Source organism: Carettochelys insculpta, chromosome 25 (genome assembly GCF_033958435.1).
Source record: "Carettochelys insculpta isolate YL-2023 chromosome 25, ASM3395843v1, whole genome shotgun sequence".
Lineage (NCBI taxonomy): Eukaryota > Metazoa > Chordata > Testudines > Carettochelyidae > Carettochelys > Carettochelys insculpta.
In genome coordinates this window covers 1,919,121-1,940,701 of record NC_134161.1, presented here as the reverse complement: position 1 = coordinate 1,940,701, position 21,581 = coordinate 1,919,121, and the positions used below count along the sequence as shown (strand labels likewise).

The 21,581-nt window shown below is 50.3% G+C and overlaps 1 protein-coding gene across 2 annotated transcripts in view; it reads right to left on the bottom strand.

Annotated features, from left to right (window-relative positions):
* The window catches only part of DSCAML1 (DS cell adhesion molecule like 1), a 293,581-nt gene that overhangs the window by 102,940 nt on the left and 169,060 nt on the right, over positions 1 to 21,581 (bottom strand). For both annotated transcript variants that reach the window (XM_074977017.1, XM_074977018.1), the window contains exon 5: positions 183 to 329. In XM_074977017.1, the coding sequence (XP_074833118.1) occupies positions 183 to 329 (147 nt within the window). The remainder of the gene's footprint in view (positions 1 to 182; positions 330 to 21,581) is intronic.

The window sequence follows — 21,581 nt, the reverse complement described above, 5'->3', positions numbered from 1 at the left end:
CAGGGCTTTCACGGAGAGTTCCCCAGGCACATTAGCACCTCCTGGGCCATCCTTTGCCATGCACACCCTCCACCAGGTCAGGATGTGCTCTGAAATCACAGTCACTGCAGTCACACAAGATTAGAGACTCCCATAGAATCCAGGCTGAGTTTTGCTGCCTGCTGGGTCAGAGCCAGACTTACCTGACACAGAGAGCCTGGCCCCATTGCTCTGGCGCGTCTCTCCACTGTACTTGTGCTTGGTGATACACCTGTAGGTGGACAAGGCATCTTCCTTCTGCACGTCCGATATGTACAAACCGCCATAAAAAGTAATAAAAAACCTATTTTCTGGAGAGACAAGCAGGAAGAGAGGGAAAAGCCTGGTTATTGCTCTGTGTTTGATCAAACTAATGACATGGCAACGTATTGCACAACATAGGCAGAAGTGTAGAGTCCTGCACTTGGGACAGAAGAATCCCAAGCATTGCTATAGGCTGGGGACCGACTGGCTCAGCAGCAGCACAGCAGAAAGGGACCTAGGGGTTACGGTGGATGAAAGGCTGGATATGAGTAAACAGTGCGCCCTTGTAGCCAAGAAGGCCAATGGCATATTGGGGTGCATTAGGAGGAGCATTTCGAGCAGATCCAGAACAGTTGTTCCCCTCTATTTGGCACTGGTGAGGACACATCTGGAATACTGTGTCCAGTTTTGGGCCCCCCAGTATGAAAAGGATGTGGATTTGCTGGAGCAGGTTCAGCGTAGGGCAACAAAAATGAGTAAGGGGCTGGAGCACATGACCTATGAGGAGAGGCTGAGGGATTTGGGCTTAGCTGGTTTACAGAAGAGAAGACTGAGGGGTGATTTAATAGCAGCCTTCAACTTCCTGAAGGGGAGCTCTAAAGAGGAGGGTGAGAAACTGTTCTCAGTGGTGTCAGATGGCAGAACAAGGAGCAATGGTCTGAAGTTACAGAGGCAGAGGTGTAGGTTGGATATTAGGAAAAACTATTTCCCCAGGACGGTGGTGAAGCACTGGAATGGGTTACCCAGAGAGGTGGTGGGATCTCCATCCCTAAAGGTTTTAAAGTCCCGGCTTGACATTGTCCTGGCTGGGATGATTTAGTTGGGATTGATCCTGCTTTAGGCAGGGGGCTGGACTAGATGACCTCCTGAGGCCCCTTCCAGCCCTGAGAGTCTCTGATTCTATGCATCACCAGGCATTAAGGTGCCTGCCAGGGCGGTGGCGAGTGAATGCCTGCTCTGCAGTGAAGCGTGCGTCCGTGTGCATATCGACCCCCAGCCTCTGGGATCTGTCAGGGAAGATGCTGTTCGATAAGGGAGATCCCAAAGGAAGTTGCAGAGATTCATGGAAAAGAGCCCGGTTAAAGCTCGTATTCCAAGGGACCAACTAGTCCTTCGCTTGCCCGGCTGCATCACTCCAGCTGAACAACAACTAGCACAGGGTGGGAACGCACTTGGGGCAATACAGCATTTGGGCAGCCTGGATGGGACTCAGTCCTTAAGCTCAGGGGCTGCCATTTTCAACAGGCACCTACCCATCAGGCTCACATAAGGTGAGCGCTACAGCTCACAGCCATGTACACCCGAGAGGGAGGGAAAGCTCAGTGGTTTGAGCACTGGCCTGCTAAACCCAGGGCTGTGAGCTCAACCCTCGAGGGGGCCATTTAGGGATCTGGGAATAAATAAATAAAATATAAGGGTGGAGGATGGTGCTTGGTCCTGCCAAGAGGGCAGGAGACAGGACTCAGTGACCTCCTGAGGTCCCTTCCAGCTCCAGGAGACGTGTACCCCTATATTTTTATTTTTAAAAATTCTGCTCAGGATACTTTGAAAGACTGCGTGGTTTTGTGCTAACTGTGCGATCCCCCCTTCTCAATTATTGTGGTGAGAGAGGACGTCTCAGTGGGTGGCAGTGGGCGACTCCACATGGGTAGTCTGGATGTGGGGGGCCCAGTTTGGAATTCGGGGGGGCTCAGTATTCAGGGGTGCAGCTCTCTGGAGAGTGGCCCCTCCCTGGTGGCTGCAGAGTGAGGAGGGCAGGGAGCAGAGGCAGTTTCCTGCACCCCAGGGCTGTTCCTGGGAGTGCGGCTGTCCTAGATATGGTGCATTCAGGGCGAGAGCAAGTCCCACCCTCCCCAGCCCAGCTGAGACCAGCAGCTGGAGCCCATTACAGTGTGGGAGAGGATGGCTGAGGCTTCCCTACCCCTGCTCCTCCCAGCTCTGGGTGCACCATGGTAGCCAGCAAGAGGAACAGAGAGCACCAATCCCCATCCACGAGGGTGGGGATTTACATTTCCCCTGCTGCCATGATGGCTGACCCAGATGTGTCATTCCCCTGCACCACACCACTGCCCAAGGGGGGTGCACGAATCAGTTTTTCTGTGGGGAAAGCGTGAAATCTGCAGAGGACGTTAATTCTGGGCTGGCGCAGTGGTACAGAAGTTCCTGAGGAGTAACCTCTCGGCACATCCAGAGTCCGATGTGCAGATACCACGCAAGTGTGCAAACCTGGGTCCAGGAGCACCCCAAAATGTGGCCCGTGATGTCCCACTTCAGAACTCATTTGTTAATCACCATCCTCAAGTTCACCTCACTCGACTGAATGCGCTCCCAATACAAAAGACCCATATGAGAAAGCTGCCTTGTTGACCGGTTGCTGAAGTGCGCTGCATGGGCAGAACTCAAGGGTGGGCTCTCAGCTCTCACTTCTACATCTAATCACACTCCCCCATGCAGCATGCAAAGGAGTACGTTTCAGCAGTGCTCCTGCCGAGGCCCAATGCATGTGCGGAGAGGGATCAGAGATCCCGGGCGTGGGAGGAGCGTGAGGGGTGGGTGCGTGGCGGCTTGATGGAGAGGACAGGGCCAGGGTAAGCGAGCAGCTCAAAACGCTGGCCTTGTGGGTATGTCTCACTGTGCAATGGTACAACTAAAAGCGACTCCGTCCTGCCGAGTCAATAACGAGCTTTGCTCACTTAGATGCCTGCAAAAGCAAATAAGATCTACAGTTGGCACTTGAGCGCTGGGGTGGGGGGAGGATTCCAGAGGACAGCAGATAACAAGCAGCACAAAGCAAGCAGCCTAGAGGGGCAAGAGGGGCAGCCATCCACAGCGACACTGACCAAGCAACACAAGGCCTCCCGTCTGTCCCTCGGGGCGGTGAGCAGGCAAAGGAGGAATCATCAGCCCACTTATTAACCTGGTCGCCAGCTTTACACTTCATCATGAATATTAATAAATACTAACGAGCATTCTGTGGAAATGCTTAGCAGCAGCACGAAAAGGCAGGGAACCAAATGGCCTTGGAAAGAGGCTGTGGTTGGCTTTCCCCTTTCACAAGCACATTGCATCCTGCTCTGACTGCACTCCCCATTCCTAAGAGGAAGAGGGGGACTCTGATCCCCAGGGAACACAAGGAGATTGACTTTCTCCTCCCCGCAACGCAGCCATGCCTGGTGTGGGATGCGGCGGCTGTTCAGTTCGGGGAGGAGGTCCTGAGCCAATTTTGGCCGTGAAGACGAGCAGTGCCACGGGAATCCTCAGGGAGCACAGCTGGGCGAAAGCTCCCTTTGAATTCTCATCTGCAAGATGGCTCTCCCAGGGCTGCCACATCCCTAGCCACAGACCTGGGGGCAGCTCCACTGCCGGTCCCGCAGGATGGGACCTAGCTCGAGAATCAGCTGCTGCTACTTGTAAGAAGACTGGAGAGCCTCTTTTACGCCCAAGACGCAAACAGAGTTGTTCTAGTGGGAGGGAGCTAGAAATCTGGAATGAGACTGGCGCAAAGACTCCCAACACCTCTTCTGACTCTTCCCCAGCCCCTCTGCACAGCCGCTCTCACCAGCTAGTCCAACAGCAAAGCACAACTCAGTGCAAAGCTGCACCCAGCCCCAGCTCCAGCCAGCATATACCCCACCTCAGATAACCCTTCCTCCTCCAGCTGCAGCAAGAGCAGGAATCCCTGACACAGAGCCTAACAGAGAGGACCAGTGACTCCACCAAACAATTACCATACATCTGAGCGACAAGAATGCCTGAGCGCACAGACTGGAAAGCCGCCTGCAAAAAGGGTCTTGAAAGTCCAGAAACTCAGCATCCGGCCCTGGAGCTGAAAGGAGACCTGACGAGCAATCAAAGCACTAAATCAATGAGTTGTTTGTCCACGGTGCTTTGCGGAACCTGGGCGGGGAGCGAAGGGGAGGCGGGGAAGAGAACAGATCTTTCTCTCAATGGTTACAAGGAGGGGCTAGAGGCTCATTAGCCAAAATCCGCCTGTGTTGTTTTGTCTCTGGGTTATGACATGGCAAAGTCAATGCCGCAGCGCACGCATCACGGCAGAAGAGTCGGAGCTCTGAGCTGTCGTCTGAAGCACCAAGGGATTCGTACAAAGGTCCAAAAGAGAAAGAAAAGCCCCACGGGGCAATTGCAAAATAATGCAAAGAGATTATTAATTTTTCCTCTCTCGGCAAACCAGTAAGCACAGAATATTGGCCATACTGGAATTTTAAGCAAGGGGGGGCAGTTTCTATGGCAACAAGCAGTTGCTGCATCTTGCAAACTGCTGCTCCACAGCCCGAGTGTCCTCATTCCTCCCCCCTCCACACTATTTTTGTGCATATTTAATTGCGGTAACATTTTCAGAACACAGTGTTACTCCTCCGGAAACAAAGGCTTCCGGAGCTGGAGCGGCGCGCAGCGAGGCAGGCAGGCAGAAATCAGCGGTAGCATGTTCAAACCTCTGGAGGGACCTTCTGCAGCATCAGTTCTGCATGTTTGATGAGAATCCAATTATGGCACGCTGTGGGGGTGGGGGGGGAAGCAGCTGAGGAACCCACTGAGCCCACACAATGGAGAGCAAAGAAAAACCCAGCCAGGCCAAAGGGGTGGGGGTGGGGAATAGCTCCTACTGGGAAATGAACACAAATATAGCCCAGGCACCTATTTACACTGGATCTTCCTGCCGCCAGGCTCGAAGACAGCCTCAGTGAGCTGTCAGACCCCTCCTTGCCCAGTGTGCAGTGTGGGGGGTGCCTCAGGGCAGGGGAGCTGGCCAGCAAACCAGCACCACAGTTCTAGGAGCGAGGCCACGCCGGAGCGCTGGAAGGGCAAAGGAACATAAGCCAGGCGCGGGGCCAGAAAATGCCAATGTGACTCCAACAAGGAAACTGGGCTCAGCCAGGGACAGGGGCTCGGCTAGCGGAGCAGTCAAGCAGACAGCACAGCAGGCTGCCTCTAGTCTGCTCGCAGGGAGTGAGCCAGGGACCCAGTGAGGAGCACAGGGACTTCCTCTAGATCCTGGTCCCAGGCGAGCAGAACAGCTTCAATGAAAGCCCAGAGGCAACCCAGCAAGGCACGTACAAGGAGCACAGCGGGCGCTGTTTGAGTGTCAAGAGACCCCTCTTGCCCTGACTCCTCAGAACTCCTGAGCCAGCTGGTGGAGGGTCGGGAGGGGGGAGAACAGAAACGTTCTCCTGAGCTCCTCCCAACGCCTGGTCAGTCTGTTCCCCGCACTCCAATAGAACCAGCCCTGGGGGCGTAATCTGTGGATGGGGCCCTGAGTTAAGCCCACTCTGACTATCACATTGTGCCCAGTGCCAGGCTGAGCTCTGAGCTCAGTACAGGTGCTCCTCACCTGCAGACCAGGCCACTCAGGACAAAGGGCCTATGGACCATTAGCACCGCATCAATGCTACTGCAGAGCAACCCACATGCTTAAGTTAGACAAATGGCCAGCGTTCTCCACAGATCCAACCACAAGGAGCACAGCAAGTCCCTCATCCTCACGGGGCGAGTCACACGAGAGCCACTCAGAGATGGACGGAAGTATTCTGAGACACACACCCTGAGACTCTCTGATAAGCTGCCTCCTTCTGCCCAAGAGAAATTCCGAGACCAGAGATGTTTAAACACAATAAACAGATTCTTTCTCTTTCCTTTCTGTCCACTGCGCTGGTGGAGAGTCACCTTGCAAAGCTTTTCCTTTCCTTCGTGGGGGCTGGGAACTTACCAAATATGGCGAGACTCACTATTAAGTGACAAGAACTGGCAATATGTAGTGTGTCTAGGTCTCTGCTTGGGTCTACAAGGCGATTTATGTATGGATTGAGTTAGGCGCCAGCGGTTCTATAGTTTGCAGGGCCTCCATGCTTGGGTGGGGGTTACAGAGGGGAGAGCAGCTCTGGAAACAAGTGCAAGTTGGGAAATGACCTGCATACTGAGTACCCCGCAAGCCATCCTTCCCGTGGACAAGTCCCAAGAACAGGGAGGATGTGTCTATGGACATCTGGCCATTTATTTTCACATCAACGAGAGTGCCTGGACGTTCATACCCTCCAAGCACGCGATGGGTTTACCCATTGTAATATGGGTCGGAAGTTGAAAAAGTGCAGGCAGACAAGACCCTTCAGCAGGGAAGTAACAGGAGCCTTTCCCATTACAAGACTTGGTTACATTAACTCCAGAGCCTTCCCCACCTGACAGCGTCTCTTCAGTTTCGAAAAAAGCGAGACGTAACTCTGCCTGAGACTCACGCGGGTGGGCAGGAAAGACATGGGTGGTAACGGATGTGACCCACTCCTCTGGAGACCCCACCGAAGTGGCTCGTTGCCAGCTCCTCTAGGAAGATTAGCATTGAAGAGTGTGGAATAAAATCAGATCTTTCTGCCCACCAGGAAGGGGCAAATGTGCCTCTGTGATCATGCTGCAGCAGCACTGTTTTAACAGCTCTTGGAGCGAGACGCGCCTAGAAGCCTCTGCAAAATCCCACTACCAAGGGATGATGCAGGGAGGAAAAGGCACCTGGAGAGAATGGAGGAGACAGGGATTCTGGCTTCTCTTACTCCCTCCCCAGCTTCCCTCTCTTGGGCCCCTGAGGCACCAGAAGGTGGATCCAATGCCCCATACTCCCCACAGGACAGAGTAGAGAACAGGGACGCAGCAACCCAAGCAAGGGCTCAGGAGCTGAATCTGGGGAAGGAGGCAGCCACTTTAGACTTGCCTTGGCCAAGTCCTTTTCCCACTCTGTGCCTCAGGTTTCTCCTCTGTCCAAGGGGGCTGGCTTCACCCACTCTCAGGGGTGCTGTAGTGATGGAGCTGATGGTTGCAAAGAGTTGCAGCCAGGGGGCTACTCTTCTCATTTCACACCCCCGTGATAAACAGCTGCAGCTCACTGCTTGGCTCATGTGGGTTTGGCCTTGAGGATGGTGGTCTCATGGCCAGCTGTTGCTGGGAGGGGAGACTGTGATGACAGCATAGCCCAAGCACTGGGCGGGGACTTGTGCTGAGGTAAGGCCATCTCGGCAGAGAAGCTGCACCTGGGCTAACAGGGGACTGGAGTCTCCACGCATGCCCGTGTTCTGGTGGGTTATTAGGAAGGCATTGGCCAAATCTCATTTCCTGAGCTCGGAGCCTGTTGCGGACCAGAACCAACAGCATCTGTCCCTCGGGACTTCCAATTTCAAGAGAAAAATGGCAATCAATACAGGTTACCAGTTCCTGCTCTATCCAATATAGATTGATAAAAACAATGGGGTCAGGGCAGCAGGAGAGAGCACGCTGTACAGTTCATAAGACTAATGAGAGACCTTTCCCTTGATACTCGGGGGCCAATACTTCCTTACGCGTTCCATTTTAACTGCGAGGGAATCGATAGGTGCCAGTGTTTATGAATTAGCTTTAGTTTGAGCATGTGTATCCCACAGCTTCCAGGGCAGGCAGCGACTGTGGGGAACTATTTACGGCCACCGCTGAAGTAACGAACACGTCCCTGGAACAAAGAGTGGGGGAGGTGGGGAAGCCCCCAGGACAAAGCCTGGGATTTTCAGTGGCAGCTGTACCTTAGCCTGCCTTTCCAGGTAGAAGCCATTTGGAGAGGGACAGGGAGCCTCCCTCTGCCAGCTCAGTGGTCCCTGAAGATCTCTGCCACCTGGCATCTAAGCCCAGACCGTGTTACCGCGTTTCAGGCTATCAACACCCCAGTGCCTACCAAACCCACCTTGTCCCCCTGGAGAGCCTCACAGCCCCAATGCCACAAGCCCCACATCAGCAGCTGGAGCTGTGGCTCAGCACAGAAGGCTGACCTGCAGGTCGCTAGCTCTGCACACACCTAAACTAGAGCAAGGTTAGATTAGACATAGATTAAGGCACCATCCATCCACCCTGTGGCCATTCAATAGACACCATCAGTTAATCCAAATGCCAATGTAATAAGCACTGCATGATATCTGACAGCTGCATTTACACGTTTCCCTGAATACCAAATCCTGGGGGTAGGAGGGGCTGCAAGGCAGTGCCAGGTTTCCTGCCCCTCTCCAAGGCGACCTGCTGGGCAGCTGCACTAGGCTGAGGGCACAGAGCAGCCCAGTGCCATACAGAACACTTCATCTTCCAGGCTCCTGGCACCTGCGGAATAACAAATTCCACCTCAGTAAATGGGTCATGCTGTGTACCCAAGACCCCTCCCCACAACTACCCAGGAAGAGCAAGGCTCAGCTTGGAGGAGAACAACACGCCCTAGAAATGTCGTCTTAAGGAAGCTGCGGTTGCTGCCTCCACAGCAGCGCTGGGAGTCAGAGGCCCAGGTGCATCTCTCAGCCCAGTCTGAAGGGGCCTCCTCCTGCTCCGGTTACGTGCTACATAGACAAGAGAGACCTGCAAGAGCTGCCCACCCCTCGGAGCAAGGAGCCAGCCCAGAGCAGGGAGGAGCCACACTGATGACGGGCAGCATGGGGAAGGTTGTCCTACTGCTCCCCGCCCCCCCAGCCCCGCCAACGAGGAGAAGGACTTTCACTGGGACTCAATTTACACCTGCACCTTTAAACACCCACGTGTCTTGCCCGGAGAGAACTTGCTGCACGTGAAAGGGGGATTGTGTAACTGCTGATGTACGACTGGTGCCAGCCTCAGCCAGCCCCGGCCTCTGATCTCTGCTCACTGCACCAAGCTTCTGCCTGCACAACCAAAGGCTTTGATTAAGGACTCCACTGTGGTTCCATCGGTATAATTCTTTTCTGTGCTCACATTTTCACGTCAGTCTCCCAGGGACAATTCCAGGAAGTGATTTGAAGCAACAACAAGAAGGCCACAACATCTGAATGACCCACTTTCGCTCTGAAGAGCCTGGCCTGGGATTTGAATGCCTGATGTATACTAAGCACCTGGAGCCCACGCAGATGGGCGGTAGGGTCTCTGGGGATGGGGTCTCTTACAGAGCCAGGCATTGGCCCCCCCGTGCAAAGCTCAAGGAAAACTGCCTCCTGCAGCTGAGCGGCAAGGCACGCTAGACTTGCCAACGCCTGAAACAGAAGTCCATGCCACACGAGCACCAAGCTGCTGCCCTCACAGTGACCGAGCATGGAGGCAGAAGTGCTCCAGAAATTAACACAACCCCAACCCCACGCCTGGTCTGGCTGTTGTACTAGGTGGGATTCCCATGTTCTCAGCTCCTTGACAGCCAGTATGGAGCATGCTGACATCACAGGCAGGGGACTTCTGCAAACGCTCCTCTTCTCAGAGCTAGCTGCAGCAAGAAACGCCGAATAGATACTGAGCCAGAGAGAAGAGAAAACAACATGAGGAGGATGGAAGTTGAGGAGGTAGGACGAGCTTCTCTCTTTCTGTCCTTAATCTCTTTTATACACACAGCGCTCTCAGCCCCCCTTAGGGTTAACACCCAGCTCTCAGTCTCCTAGTGCAACACGATTTTATTTCTAATTATGATGTCAGAAAACCAGGAATGCTCCCTGGGTTTGCTCCAAAGGACTTGGAGAGACGCTGCGGCACTGGCTCCCGCTCGGCGCAGGGCGATAGGGTCTGCCCCACGTTCACTAGACGCGCGGCGGGAACGTTTTAAGACGGGAGCTGTGTTTGAATGGGTTTTCTGAGCGAGGAGGACGCCGCCGAAGTATGAAGTGCTGAGAAGAGGCCGTCACTGTTGCGGGGAGCGGAACTAGAGCTGGCCGATCTACAGCCCTTTCCTGAGCGCACAGCGCAGGACCGACCACTGCCGTGGCACCCGCTGGCAGCCCAGCTGCACCCGAAGCGTTAGCACAGAGACCAGGAGGGGTGACAGCCTTCAGAGAGCATCGCTAGCCGGCCAGCCCCATGTCACGCCTGGACAGTCTCACGCACTGGCCAAGCAGTGGGATGCACACTCGGCTGGGGTCAGCTCAGGTCACAGCAGAACAGGGGAAGCTGTCACGGAGGGAAAAGAGTAGGTCGGTGCCAGTCCCTCCCTGCCTAGGGAGGACAGGTCCCTGCAGCAGGTGCTGTGTGCTGCTTCGCCTTCTCTCTCTCTTGCTCTTGGAAGACTGGTCTACGGCCAACCACCACATGTTCAGCCTTAACTTGCCCTTCTTTGCGGCGTTTACAGGTTTCCAAGCTACGTGGGACCACTGTGCCCTGCATAGGCCCTAGGACGCCCCTGGGCTCGTTCCTGGCTGACCTATAGCCGACCTCCTTGGCGATTTTAAAATCACACGACTGGATATTTTTCAGTGGCGGAGAGCCCGCCACAAACCTGGGGGCGTTGTTCCCAGGGTTAATCACTCACCCTCTGCAGACCACACATACACCTCAATTCCATTCCGAACTGGCCTCCTTTCCCCTTTCAGCCGTCAGATCTTCTTTGTAGTGAGCCCCTTGCTAAATGTGTGCACCGCACGCAGGTACTTCCAGGCTGTGCCCCAGTCACCCCTTCACCTTCGCTTTGTCAAACTGGTCTCCTCGAGTCTGCCACACTCCAGCAGGTTTCCTAACCCTCTAAGCCCTGTCCTGGCTCTTCTCTGAACTCTCTTCAATTGCCACCATGCGGCTTAAATGGTGGCCAGCTAAGCTGTCCTCAAATTCCCGTACTGGTCACGTCAATCCCCAAAACAGAGGTTATATTACCTTACCACTGGGTGCCACCTTGCCTGTGCAGCCAAGGGTTACAGCAGCCCTTTTGGCCAAAATGTCAGCTCATGGTCAGCTGATTATCTACCATGACCCCCAAATATTCAGAGTTGCTGCCTCCCAGAGCAAGCCCCCAGCCCATAAGTAGGGCCTGCGTTCTCTGTTCTTGGAGGTACACACCCATTTACATTTAGCTGAACTTAAAGGCACACTGTTTCCTTGCACCCAATTGTCAAGCAGTCCAGGTCACTCTAAACCAGTGAGTGTCCGTGTTCATTTTGTATTGTTTTACCCCACAGCTCTGAGGCTCCGGTGCACCATTTCTCCCGGAACTCCTCCCAAAGCGTTCTCCAGGGTCCGTTCCAATGCAGAAGCCGTCTCTGCCTACAAAAGCTTATCAACAGTATTCCCCTCTCACCTTCTTTCCACCCACCAGGCTGCTCTGCCACCCCACCTGCTACCTAGGAGCCAGACCGCTCAAGCTGAGCTCTTTCAGTCTTGCTAGGCTTCTAAAGGCAGGGCCAGGTGCATTTTCAGGTGAGACCTGCCAGCCCTCACCACGCTGTAGCTGTGTGTTAGAACTGACGTTTTACCATGTAGGATGAATGCCATGCCCTGTTCAAGGCTTGGTCTGCACCGCTCTGGCCTGAACGTCAGTTCTTCTGTAAGGTCTGCTGCCTTTTGCGCCTTCGGCCTGCTTTTGGCCTGTCATCTCCCAGCGGTGACGTGCTCTCCTTAGATTGCAGTTCTCTACCTATTCTTGCCAAAGGCCCTTTTATTCCTTGGGCCTGCAACATTTTTCCCTCTTTCCTAATTAGCGGTGCCTTGCAGCCAGCCCAGACTCACCAGAACTCTTCCCCCGATTAAGGGGAGTGAAAGGATGAGCTCATTCACAAGACAGATGCTATTTCACACACATCTCACCTGGAGAGAGAGAGCACCTCTTGCATGACTGATCCCCCAACCTCTCTCTAAATCCACCTAGCATCATCTCAGGGCTCACCTCTTCGGATGCGCGAGAGGTTTAACACATCTACCTCTGCCCTTTAATAGCTGGCAATAATTACTCATCATTTGCAGCAAATGCTCTCTTCTTCCTTCACAACCCTAGTAGAGGAAGTCTCTCCTGTCAGCATCAAGGGATGTTGTATCCGCAGGGCCCTGTACTAATAGCTGAGCACCACCATGCTTTCTGCACAAGCTCTGCCCCAGTGTTTCCCAAACCATGTTCCACAGAGCACCGCTGTTGCAAGTCACGGTGTTCCATGGGGAAAATGGTGATGCTAGCAATATTTTTCCTTCTAAAATATTAACTATGAAATGATGTGTGTTGAAAAATACTCAGACATTTGCATAGCATTTAGATTGTCGGTATATTGATATGTATAGCACATTCAAACATGGATAGTTATTATGCGACTCGTGCCAAAACAATCAGAGTCAATTCAGATTGTTTCGGCACAAGTCGTGTTCAGAGAAATCATGTGAGGCTGAACCTGATAAGGATCCAGCTCCCCAGCATCGTTCCTAACATGAAGCGGATTTGTGACCAAAAGATGCAGAAACACTTTTCCCATTAAAAAAACAAAACCAAACCAAACCTGTCACACGTTACTCGTTTTTGTTTTCCAGTAGTTTGCTATACAAATAAATTGATCAAGATACTGATTTTTTTAAAAATATTTTTCCATACACCTAATTTGTTTTGCGTTTCTTTTTCATAAAAATGTTTTTAAGCTTTCAGGAAGGACGGCCCTTTTTTTGAACAATACTGCCCTTTCTATTTTTGTACAAGAGAATGGCACTAGCCGTCCTCCTTTCGCCTGTTCTATTGATGTTTTGTTTCGAGTTTGTACTTAACTTTTAATTTTTATTATTAATTACAGGGTTGTTAACTGTCCTCCTATATCAGGGGGACTAATTGCTCGTTCAGATGGGTTTCTCTTGTTATTTTTTTGTTCTTTGTAAAATAAGAGACATCTAAAAAAACCTAACTCTTTTAAATCAACTTTTGAGCATTGTGTGTGGGAATTTTTCAGTATGAAACCCTCTCCACTCATCCACCCCACAGCCTGGACCAGCATGTATATGTGCTGTCAGTATATTCCAAGCCCAAAAGTGCGCCCTTGTCAAATTAGTTTGGGAAACACGGCTCTGCTCTTAGACTGTGCCCAGCGCTTGGTCTCTGCAGTGATCATATACACTGGGCAGGGTCTTACTACACCAGGCCCTACACGTGCTACTGAGACCCCGAATGGAAGTTTATCAGTTGGGTGCTAATCCGCTTACAAATCCCATCCCATGCATTTCAGAGCTGCCACTCAGCAACGGACACTCAGCCAGTGACTTAGTTCTTCAAGGTTTTAAAAAATAGCAACAGGATCTCAGCCTATTGTGAAAAATGCCCAATTTCCTCTTGCCCCCAGGTGTGGGTTTGATCACTTCATTCAAGCCTAGCAGAGCCACAGTGGCAATGTCTTGTCCTCTACCAACAACTATAAAAAGAGTCAAAGACCCTTCCCTGCTGTGCCAGCTGCCACACTGCAGCCCCGGCAGGGAGCACGGCTCCGCACCCTCCATGCAAAGGAAGCAAGTTGAGGAGCTCGGAGTTCAAACCAGTACCGACAACTACTGCCAGGTCAATACATGCCTGCCCTGTAGGGGGTGCTCTCGTTTTCATCATGGCCATGGCATTTGGAAACTCTCCATCCAAAAGCTCACCGTGCATGTGTAGTTTGTGCAGGTCAGACCAGAGGTTACTTCGCACAGGAGCAGGGGTTACACCTGGACTGGATCACTCCCAGGGTTTAGCTGACTTGGTCTCCTGTCTACAACCCTTCCCAGCACCAGCCGCTACAGAATAAGGTGGAAGATTACAGCAAGGCTTCTTTCTAACCTCTGTCAGATACCGGTCAGTTTAGCATCAGTGTTTACACCCTCCTAGTACATTTTCATCTCATCTTATTCGACCGGAGGATCTGCTTAGCCCTACAAACGTCCAAAATATTTATGCGCAAACATTATAGAAACGTTTTTATTATCTTTTTAATCCTACAGAGCTTGATGCTGTTCTGTAGCAAGGGGTTCCACCAGGTGCTGCAGCATTGTTCGAAAGGTGGAGTTCCACTGGAAATGTAAGGCTTTGCCACGTCAGAGGGTTGCAAGGGAGTTGCAAGCTGGGAATTTTTACCAAAGGACCCTGCAAATGCATACCCAAATTTTAAAATAAACTGGGTCATGTCTGTCTGCTGAGCCTTTCAGTATTCATCTCCCACAAGAAGATTAGCTTGCATGTTCTGCAGCAGGAACATACCTAAAAGAAGCCATTTGAGGGAGAGCTTGGAAAATATTTGGTGGAAGAAATACTGATGTTGTAAAATCAGCTATTCACATTTCAAACTTCCCCAAGTGTTCTGGCAACTAAGGCATTACTGTGCAGCTTGTGTGCCAGGTCAAAACTCAACCACCCCCACCAAATCACATCGTTTATATATAAAACTGCCCTCAGCAGTCGCTTGGGCACAACCCACCTCTCAGGAATTAAGTCCCCAAAAGCAACCGCAAAAACTGGAAGAAGTGAATCTGATCATGGACACAATATAAAGAAGAAAAATCGAATCAACTAGTCACTTTAGAAAGGGCACCATAAGGTTAACAATCATTTAAAAAAAACAAATTTCCTGGCCTAAATTACCAAAAAAAAAAACAACTTCACAGCCAGAAGGATATGCGGTATACTCATCTCTGCCCCACTAACACAATTAGTTAACTTCTTGCCTCCCTCTCAGCAATTGACCCATATGCATCTTTTGTGCAGGGAGGCTGAAGGCTTTAATGCAGTCGCAAAACGCTGCGCTGTGAGAACTGAAAACACAGCATGTTTACATCGTTAAGTGAATCATTTTGCAGGATTTTTTTTTTTTACGTGTAACGAAGGGCATTGCTATTGGTTTTACGCTTTTTAAAAGCTTTGCTTTCTCTAAAACAGACATTTGGGTCTACATTCAACTCACAGGCCCCTTTCTAAATCATCTTGGAGGCAATTTCTCAGACTTCTCCCCAGATTTTTATATGCATAGCTCCCGTTGTGGATGAATGTGACTGAAAATTGGACTTGTCTTAAAAGCTATGTGCTCGTGACTTAATAAAACAGGGATTAAGAAAGACCTCTTTTGAGCAGCTTCCTTTGGGGGCAGGTATTCTGATGGTTATAAAGAATTATTAAATCAAGAGTCATTATCCTGGGGTCAATTTTGGCTCTCATTTTCACTGGAGTAAATACAGAGTTATGCTACAGAAATTAGTGGGTTTACTTTGGTAAATGACAGCAGAATTGGGTCCATCAGATTTCAGTGCCTCTGAGTCTCCACAGCTTTCTATAAACGGGGTGCTGTCAGAGGACTGGGTACCTTCTAATAAAGGGCAGAGTATTTTTGAGTCATTTTATTTATACGCAGAAGTTACTTTGGGAAAGACGTTACTATTCCTAAGACAAACTGCTGCCTCACCACCCAGCCACCTCCTCCACGCCTGCATAACAGATTCATCCTCGGCATCTCACAGGGGACAGGGCTGCAGCACATTTCCAGAGACAAGGCTTCTCAGGGAAAGAGTTAATGGGGGTTTTATGTAAATCACCCGTAATGACAGAATGGCACCTGCAGCTTCAGAGTGCACCATTCTGGCGTATCAGCATTTGCGCTATCACAGAACGAGCACGAATTAATCTCCCCGAGGTGGTCCACAGACGCCCAATACCAGCAGAAAATTACAGAACAGGATGAGGAACATTACAAAATGAATAGGAGGGGACTAGAGATTTCCATGGCTAATCCTGTTAACGAGACAATTTCTTATCAAGCTCATTATGTGCCAGAGAGAAGGGGGGAGGCAGGGCGGAAAGCCAGTTGGGGGGCAGGAGAAGGAAGAAAGAGCTGCCTTTCTGCCTGCGAATGATAAATGTTAAGTGACGGGTGTGGAAGTTTTGTGAGCTGCAGTAACAGCCTGTCCCGCAGGCTACAGCCCTGGGGCTGTGCAGGCTGGAAGGGATGGACGCTGCCATTTGAGCCACACGCCTCATTTCTCATTTGCAAAGCTCAAGAAAGCAGATGGGAAAGCTCTTTCTTCCCCCACAGTCTTCAGAATGAGCACGGTGCCATGGGGAGTGGGGGACCCAGGAAAGGAATGCCTGCCAGCCCTCTGAGATTGTTCTGGCCCCCACAGGAATTAAAGATTGCCACAGGATGTTTTCATCCAGGCAGGACTACGTCCAACCAAACTGAAAACCCCAGCCCAGCCCGAGGCCAAGGAAGGACCCACTTCCAGGAACTGAGGCCCAGCTCTGGGCCAGGGAGGGACCCCGTTCTGCTCCAACAAGAGATCGGGGTCAGTGAGGACCAGGGCCCCAAGTCATAGTCAATGGGTCATCAGAGGACCCACGCAGGCCCAGAGGGACAAGAGGACCCAGATCTGGACCAATGGGAGTGCAGAAGCCAGGTTGAGGCAAACCAGAGACTCGTCTGGGGATGATATTTTTAGAAGCACCTACAGCAGTCAGGCAACAAGGCAGGTTTCCCCATTTTACTGAGTGGCCTCAGAGCCTTGGCCAATGGACTCAGTGAGGCTGGGGAGCCTCATAGCAATTCTGGGCCCAGGGTAGAACGATCCAGGCCCCCCACACTTCACACACACAAGCTGCGCAAGTGGTCTGCCCGATGTTTGGGTGGTGCTCTACCTGAGCTGGCAGGTGCTCAGCGAGCTGCCAGCTGCACTGCTGGGCACGCACTTTGGGCGCAGTCGGGGATTCCCCTGCCCAATCATTTAACTGGGCAAATCCACACGCCCTTGCGCCCACCCTTCCGAGGCCCCACCTGCACTCACTCCATCTCTTCCCCTTCCCGTGCTCACCTCTCCCCCACCTTTGCTCACTTGCAGCAGGCTGGGGCAGGGGGCTTGTTTAGAGGGGATGAAACACTTATCTTTGGCCACAGGCATTGACTCCGGGGGTGCTCGAGGGCTGGAGCGCCCCCTAGGAAAAACTTAGTGGCTGCTAAGTACCAGAGGCACAGCCGCGTTAGTCTGCGTCCGCAAAACAACCAGCAGCCTGACGAAGCGGGTCTTTGCCCACCAAAGCTTATGCTCCAAAATATCGGTTAGTCTATAAGGTGCCACAGGACTTGTCGTTGTTTCAGTGGGTGCTGAGCACTCACAGGCAGCAAGCTCCCCCGGTCCCCCGCGCCCCCACTTACAGTCCTCTCCGTCCCTCCCAGTGCTGCTGCGAACAGCTGATTTGCAGCCTTCAAGCTCCGTGAGGGCGGGGCGGAGGGAGTGGAGACGGGACAGGGCTGGAAGAGGTGGGGTGGGGTGAAGAGCAGGTGAAGCACAGCCCAGCTGGGGGAAGTCCGTGCCTACGCCTCAGGCAGCTCCCAAAAGCGACCAGCGCACCTCTCCGGGCACAGCTCTCCGACGGAAGGGAGGGGGTCTCCATGCAGAACTACCTGCAGGTACTGCCTCTGCCTCTCCCATTGGCCACAGTTACCAGCCAACGGGAGCTGCCGAATCAGTGCTCAGGGTGGGAGCATCCCATGGAGCCGCTCTCGCCCAGCCCCACAGGCCCAGCGGGCCACGCCAGCTGCAGCTGAATCCTTACTGCGGACTGGTGGAGCCGGATCCCACACAATGCCAGAACCTGGGGAGAGCTCGTTCTCCTGGCTCAGCCCACCGACCATGCTCTGCAGGATGGAGGTGCACCTCAGAGGCCTCTGCGTGCCCACAGCAGTGCCCAGCATTCAATGTGCTGCAGCCGTACCCACAGCAGGCTCCAGGACCCCGAGGGCACTCCGTGAAACAGCACAGCCCTCGCTCACTGAAGGCTTGTATCCTGCCCGTTTAGAGACATGACTTTACTACAAGGCATGGCGGGGAGAGGGGGACAGGAAGGGCTGCACAGCAGAATTGCATTGGCAGAAGCATGTACCCCAGCTGCCTCTCCCACCCTTCGACTCGCCAGCACCTCAACTTCTTCGCTCCTAGAACCAACTTCTCGGTTCCTATCATCGCACCTATAACTTCAATAAAACATTTTCATTCCAAGGGGAGTTAAATGTTGAAAGAGTGACATTTACCAGAAATAGTGGCTTATGCTTCTGATAAATCACTAGCCATCTCCAGCTGTAACACACACAGATCGCAACAGGCCACAGACAGAGAAGTAAGATTCATTTCAAAATGGTTTTTCCAGGGAAAGTGTTTTTAACCTTCCATAAATGACAAAACTTCATTTTCTTGGCAGAGGTAAAAGTAATTGTTTCAAACCACAAATTGTATATCGGTTGTGTTGGTAAAAGCAAGGCCAAACTCGCAGCTTTGTTCTTACAGGGCGGGGGGCATGGGGAAATTTCTCAGCATCGTTCACCAAAAGGGGGGGGAAAAAAAAAAAAAAAAAAATCACACAGGGCATCAGAGCATCTCTTCAAAACCTTCCTCTGCACAGACCCTCTCTCAATCATGCCGACTTCCACAATTAATGGCTTTCTCCTGCTTAGATATGCAAGAGTGAGGCTGGCATGACAACCTGCCCCCTTGCTGATCATGCTTAATTATTCCCAAAAAATTACAGCCGCATACACACCCGCTTCCCCACTACTTTTCCCTGCCCATGAAACAGACCAGGATTTCTACGCTAACGCCCCCAACCAGACACGGATAATACACATACTGTTTTAAAATTCAAAAAGCCGTTATTTAAAAAATGTGGAACTACTCAAATTTCATGCTAATGAGAAGAAAATCCAGATCAAGGATTGTGCAAAAATTTGCATCTCAAAGCTGAAAACAGGAAGTCACTGAGAAAAGCGTATGTACCGCCGAGTTGGTACCGTTTATGGCCATAATTAGGCTAATGCTGTCTCTGGTCTGTCAGCTCATTTTCATCAGCCTCAGGGTAACAGGGAGAAGCAGTCTCCTTCACAACCCTTTCTGCAACACAAAGGCTTAACTCTGTATGCTGGCAGCCTGTTCCTCACAACCCAGAGAGTGTGCCCCCCCGCCCCGTCACCTTTGAAACAGAGAAGGAATCGCCATTAGACACCTATCATGGGGAGAGGGCAGGAGAAGGGGCAAAACAATGCTTGCTGCAATGTCAGGAGGAAGAGTACAAGAAAACCCTTCCGCTGTCGACTTCCCTTGCTCCATTTTTTATCCTTACTGGTGTTAGGTTCAGAATTTCCAACAGATGGGAGTCCACTGGGCTGGCAGCTGCCAAACTAGTCTTTACAACTACTACATATTTCAGAGACTTTGTCTAGTTAATCAATAACTCGTGAGCAGTCACAGCTAAGACCACCACATGTGGTACACAGCTTCTTCTTATCGTTACTTACAGTAAGGTGAAGGTGTGGTTGTGCCAGGAAAACGGGATGTGCCTGCAATGAGATAGCATCTCACAAAACCAAATGGAAAAGAAGGAGAATCTCCACACCAGGTACAGTCCTCAAAATTGGCCTAACTGAGCCAGCGTTGAAAGATGAACCTAGATGAGCCAGAAAAGCAGCACAAACCTGGAATAGGTTTGCCTCACAATAAACCTTACAGAACAGAGATACAATGGAGAAATTAGGAATAGTGCTCTGATCTGGTACAGCTAAATCAATGCTTAAGGCTTGAAAACTAAGAAGAAAAACGTATTGGAAGCCAAATTGACTACAACCCTTTTTTAAGGCACAGCATATAAGAGTTTATAGGGATGAAGAAAAAATATACTTCACGGAATTCCCATTTTTTAAAAAAAAATTACTGAAAATCAAATGAACAAATTTTAACAATCCTATTTTTTAAGAAATATGAAATAAAAATTAACTTAATAAAAACCCTATTTTTGAAAAATACAATCATTAAATTAAAGCATGTACATTTTCCTTTTATTTGCCCCACAAAATAAAACCTTGAGTTAAGGACCTCTGCAATGCCAGGTAAATCTCCTAGTAATTCATATTGCTGAAAAGCCTTTGATATTCTGGGGTCATACTAGAAACAAAGGGGTTCTCTTCTGTGTTTAGATATTCTCTGGTGCAAAGAGGCTGGTTTATAAGGGTGTGACAGTTGGATGAAACAGGGAAGCTGAACTAAAGATCGTAACAGAGCTAGGGCAAAATGTTATTCCAAACAACCAATTGCTAAGAGCACTTGCTTAAGCCCATCAGAATCTAAGGGAGCACATATTCTCCTTTAATTTTTTTCCTGAACAGGGACCTGCGTTTGCTAAATATACCTGCATCTAGAGAGCTCTCTCAGTGCTGTCAGCTGGGTAGACAGGCTGCAAGTACACGCAGGAATAGGCTCCAGCTAGCGCAGCTAGAAAGTCAACTTCCCTCCTTTCGCATCAGACCCGTACTGAACGGCAATTATGCATGTGAGCAGCGAGAGCGAAACTCAAGTCCAGCATCCACTTGCTACCGCACCATATTTTGCCCATTCTTTCACACGCAACCTTTAAGTACCAAATGACTAAATTGCACTGTTGGGAAAAAAAAGAAAAAGGTAAATAGCTGCCCAAAAATTATTTCCGTTTTCCAGAATTCTAAATGGACAAAATTTCCAAGCTATTTTCTATCATTTTTGTGGAATTTATTTGCAGTGTTTCACTTGATTAAAACACAAGCTTTTAGTAAGTGAAAATTTTCAGCAATTTTTTTTTTTTTTTTTTTAATTTTTGAAAGAGAGGTCTTTCGGTGTCAAAAAGGTTTGCATGAAAAATTCTGAACAGTTATAACCAACACGTTTGTTCATAAAAGTCTATCACAATGGTGAAGGATAATGAAATATAAATGGAAAGTGCTTAATGGAAGTTTCCTTTCCTTTAAAAAAAAAAAAAAAACAGTTATTGCAGAGACCCTTGACAGAGGTGACAGGAACCTCAACTTGTGTTGTAAACGGAATGATAAAAATATAGGGGGAAGTTAACATTTGCAAAAAGATGTCAAAAAATACTGCCCACATGGGAGACTTTGCTGTCCCCATCCAAGTCAGCAGGAGTTTTTCTATCAGTTTTGACAGCTGGAGAACATGTGGATTTTGTCCCTATTTATATTGTCCAATCATCATTTACTTATTGTAACAAAATCTCAATAATTATGATGCTGAACTACCAAAGAGCAAAGGGGGAAAAACAACTAATGAAGGGGGAGAAATAACCCCAATCAAGTTATGGAAAATGCACATCTCATCTTAAACGCCATCCAACTCATAAATGATTCTTGATTCCCTTTAGCAGTATAAAGAGCCACATTAGTATTCTTACTGAACAGCTGAACAGCGCAATGCAATTTGAAAGCCATATTTGATGTAGAAGATTTCACTCGATGGAGCACAAAACGTTTGTCAGTTTTCCCTTGCTGAGCTGCTGTTGGTTAAAAACATTTGGGAGTGGCATGCTTTTAGCATTAGGAAGTGCACGGTAACCTGCTGTTCATACTTCAGCGGTGAATGCTCTCCCAATTCAGAGTTTTGCAGCAAGTCATTCTCGTGGAAATTGCCCCATCAAAGTTTTACATTTGCTCTTCGGTGTCTATTTCTACAGAGTAGAAAATTTAGCTCTTTGGGTGGATACAACGTGAGTAAGAAGCCGAGCAAGTGATTCAGTGAGGATTGGAGCAGCAACTGCCTATTCGAGAAAAAAATGGACGGGAAATAAA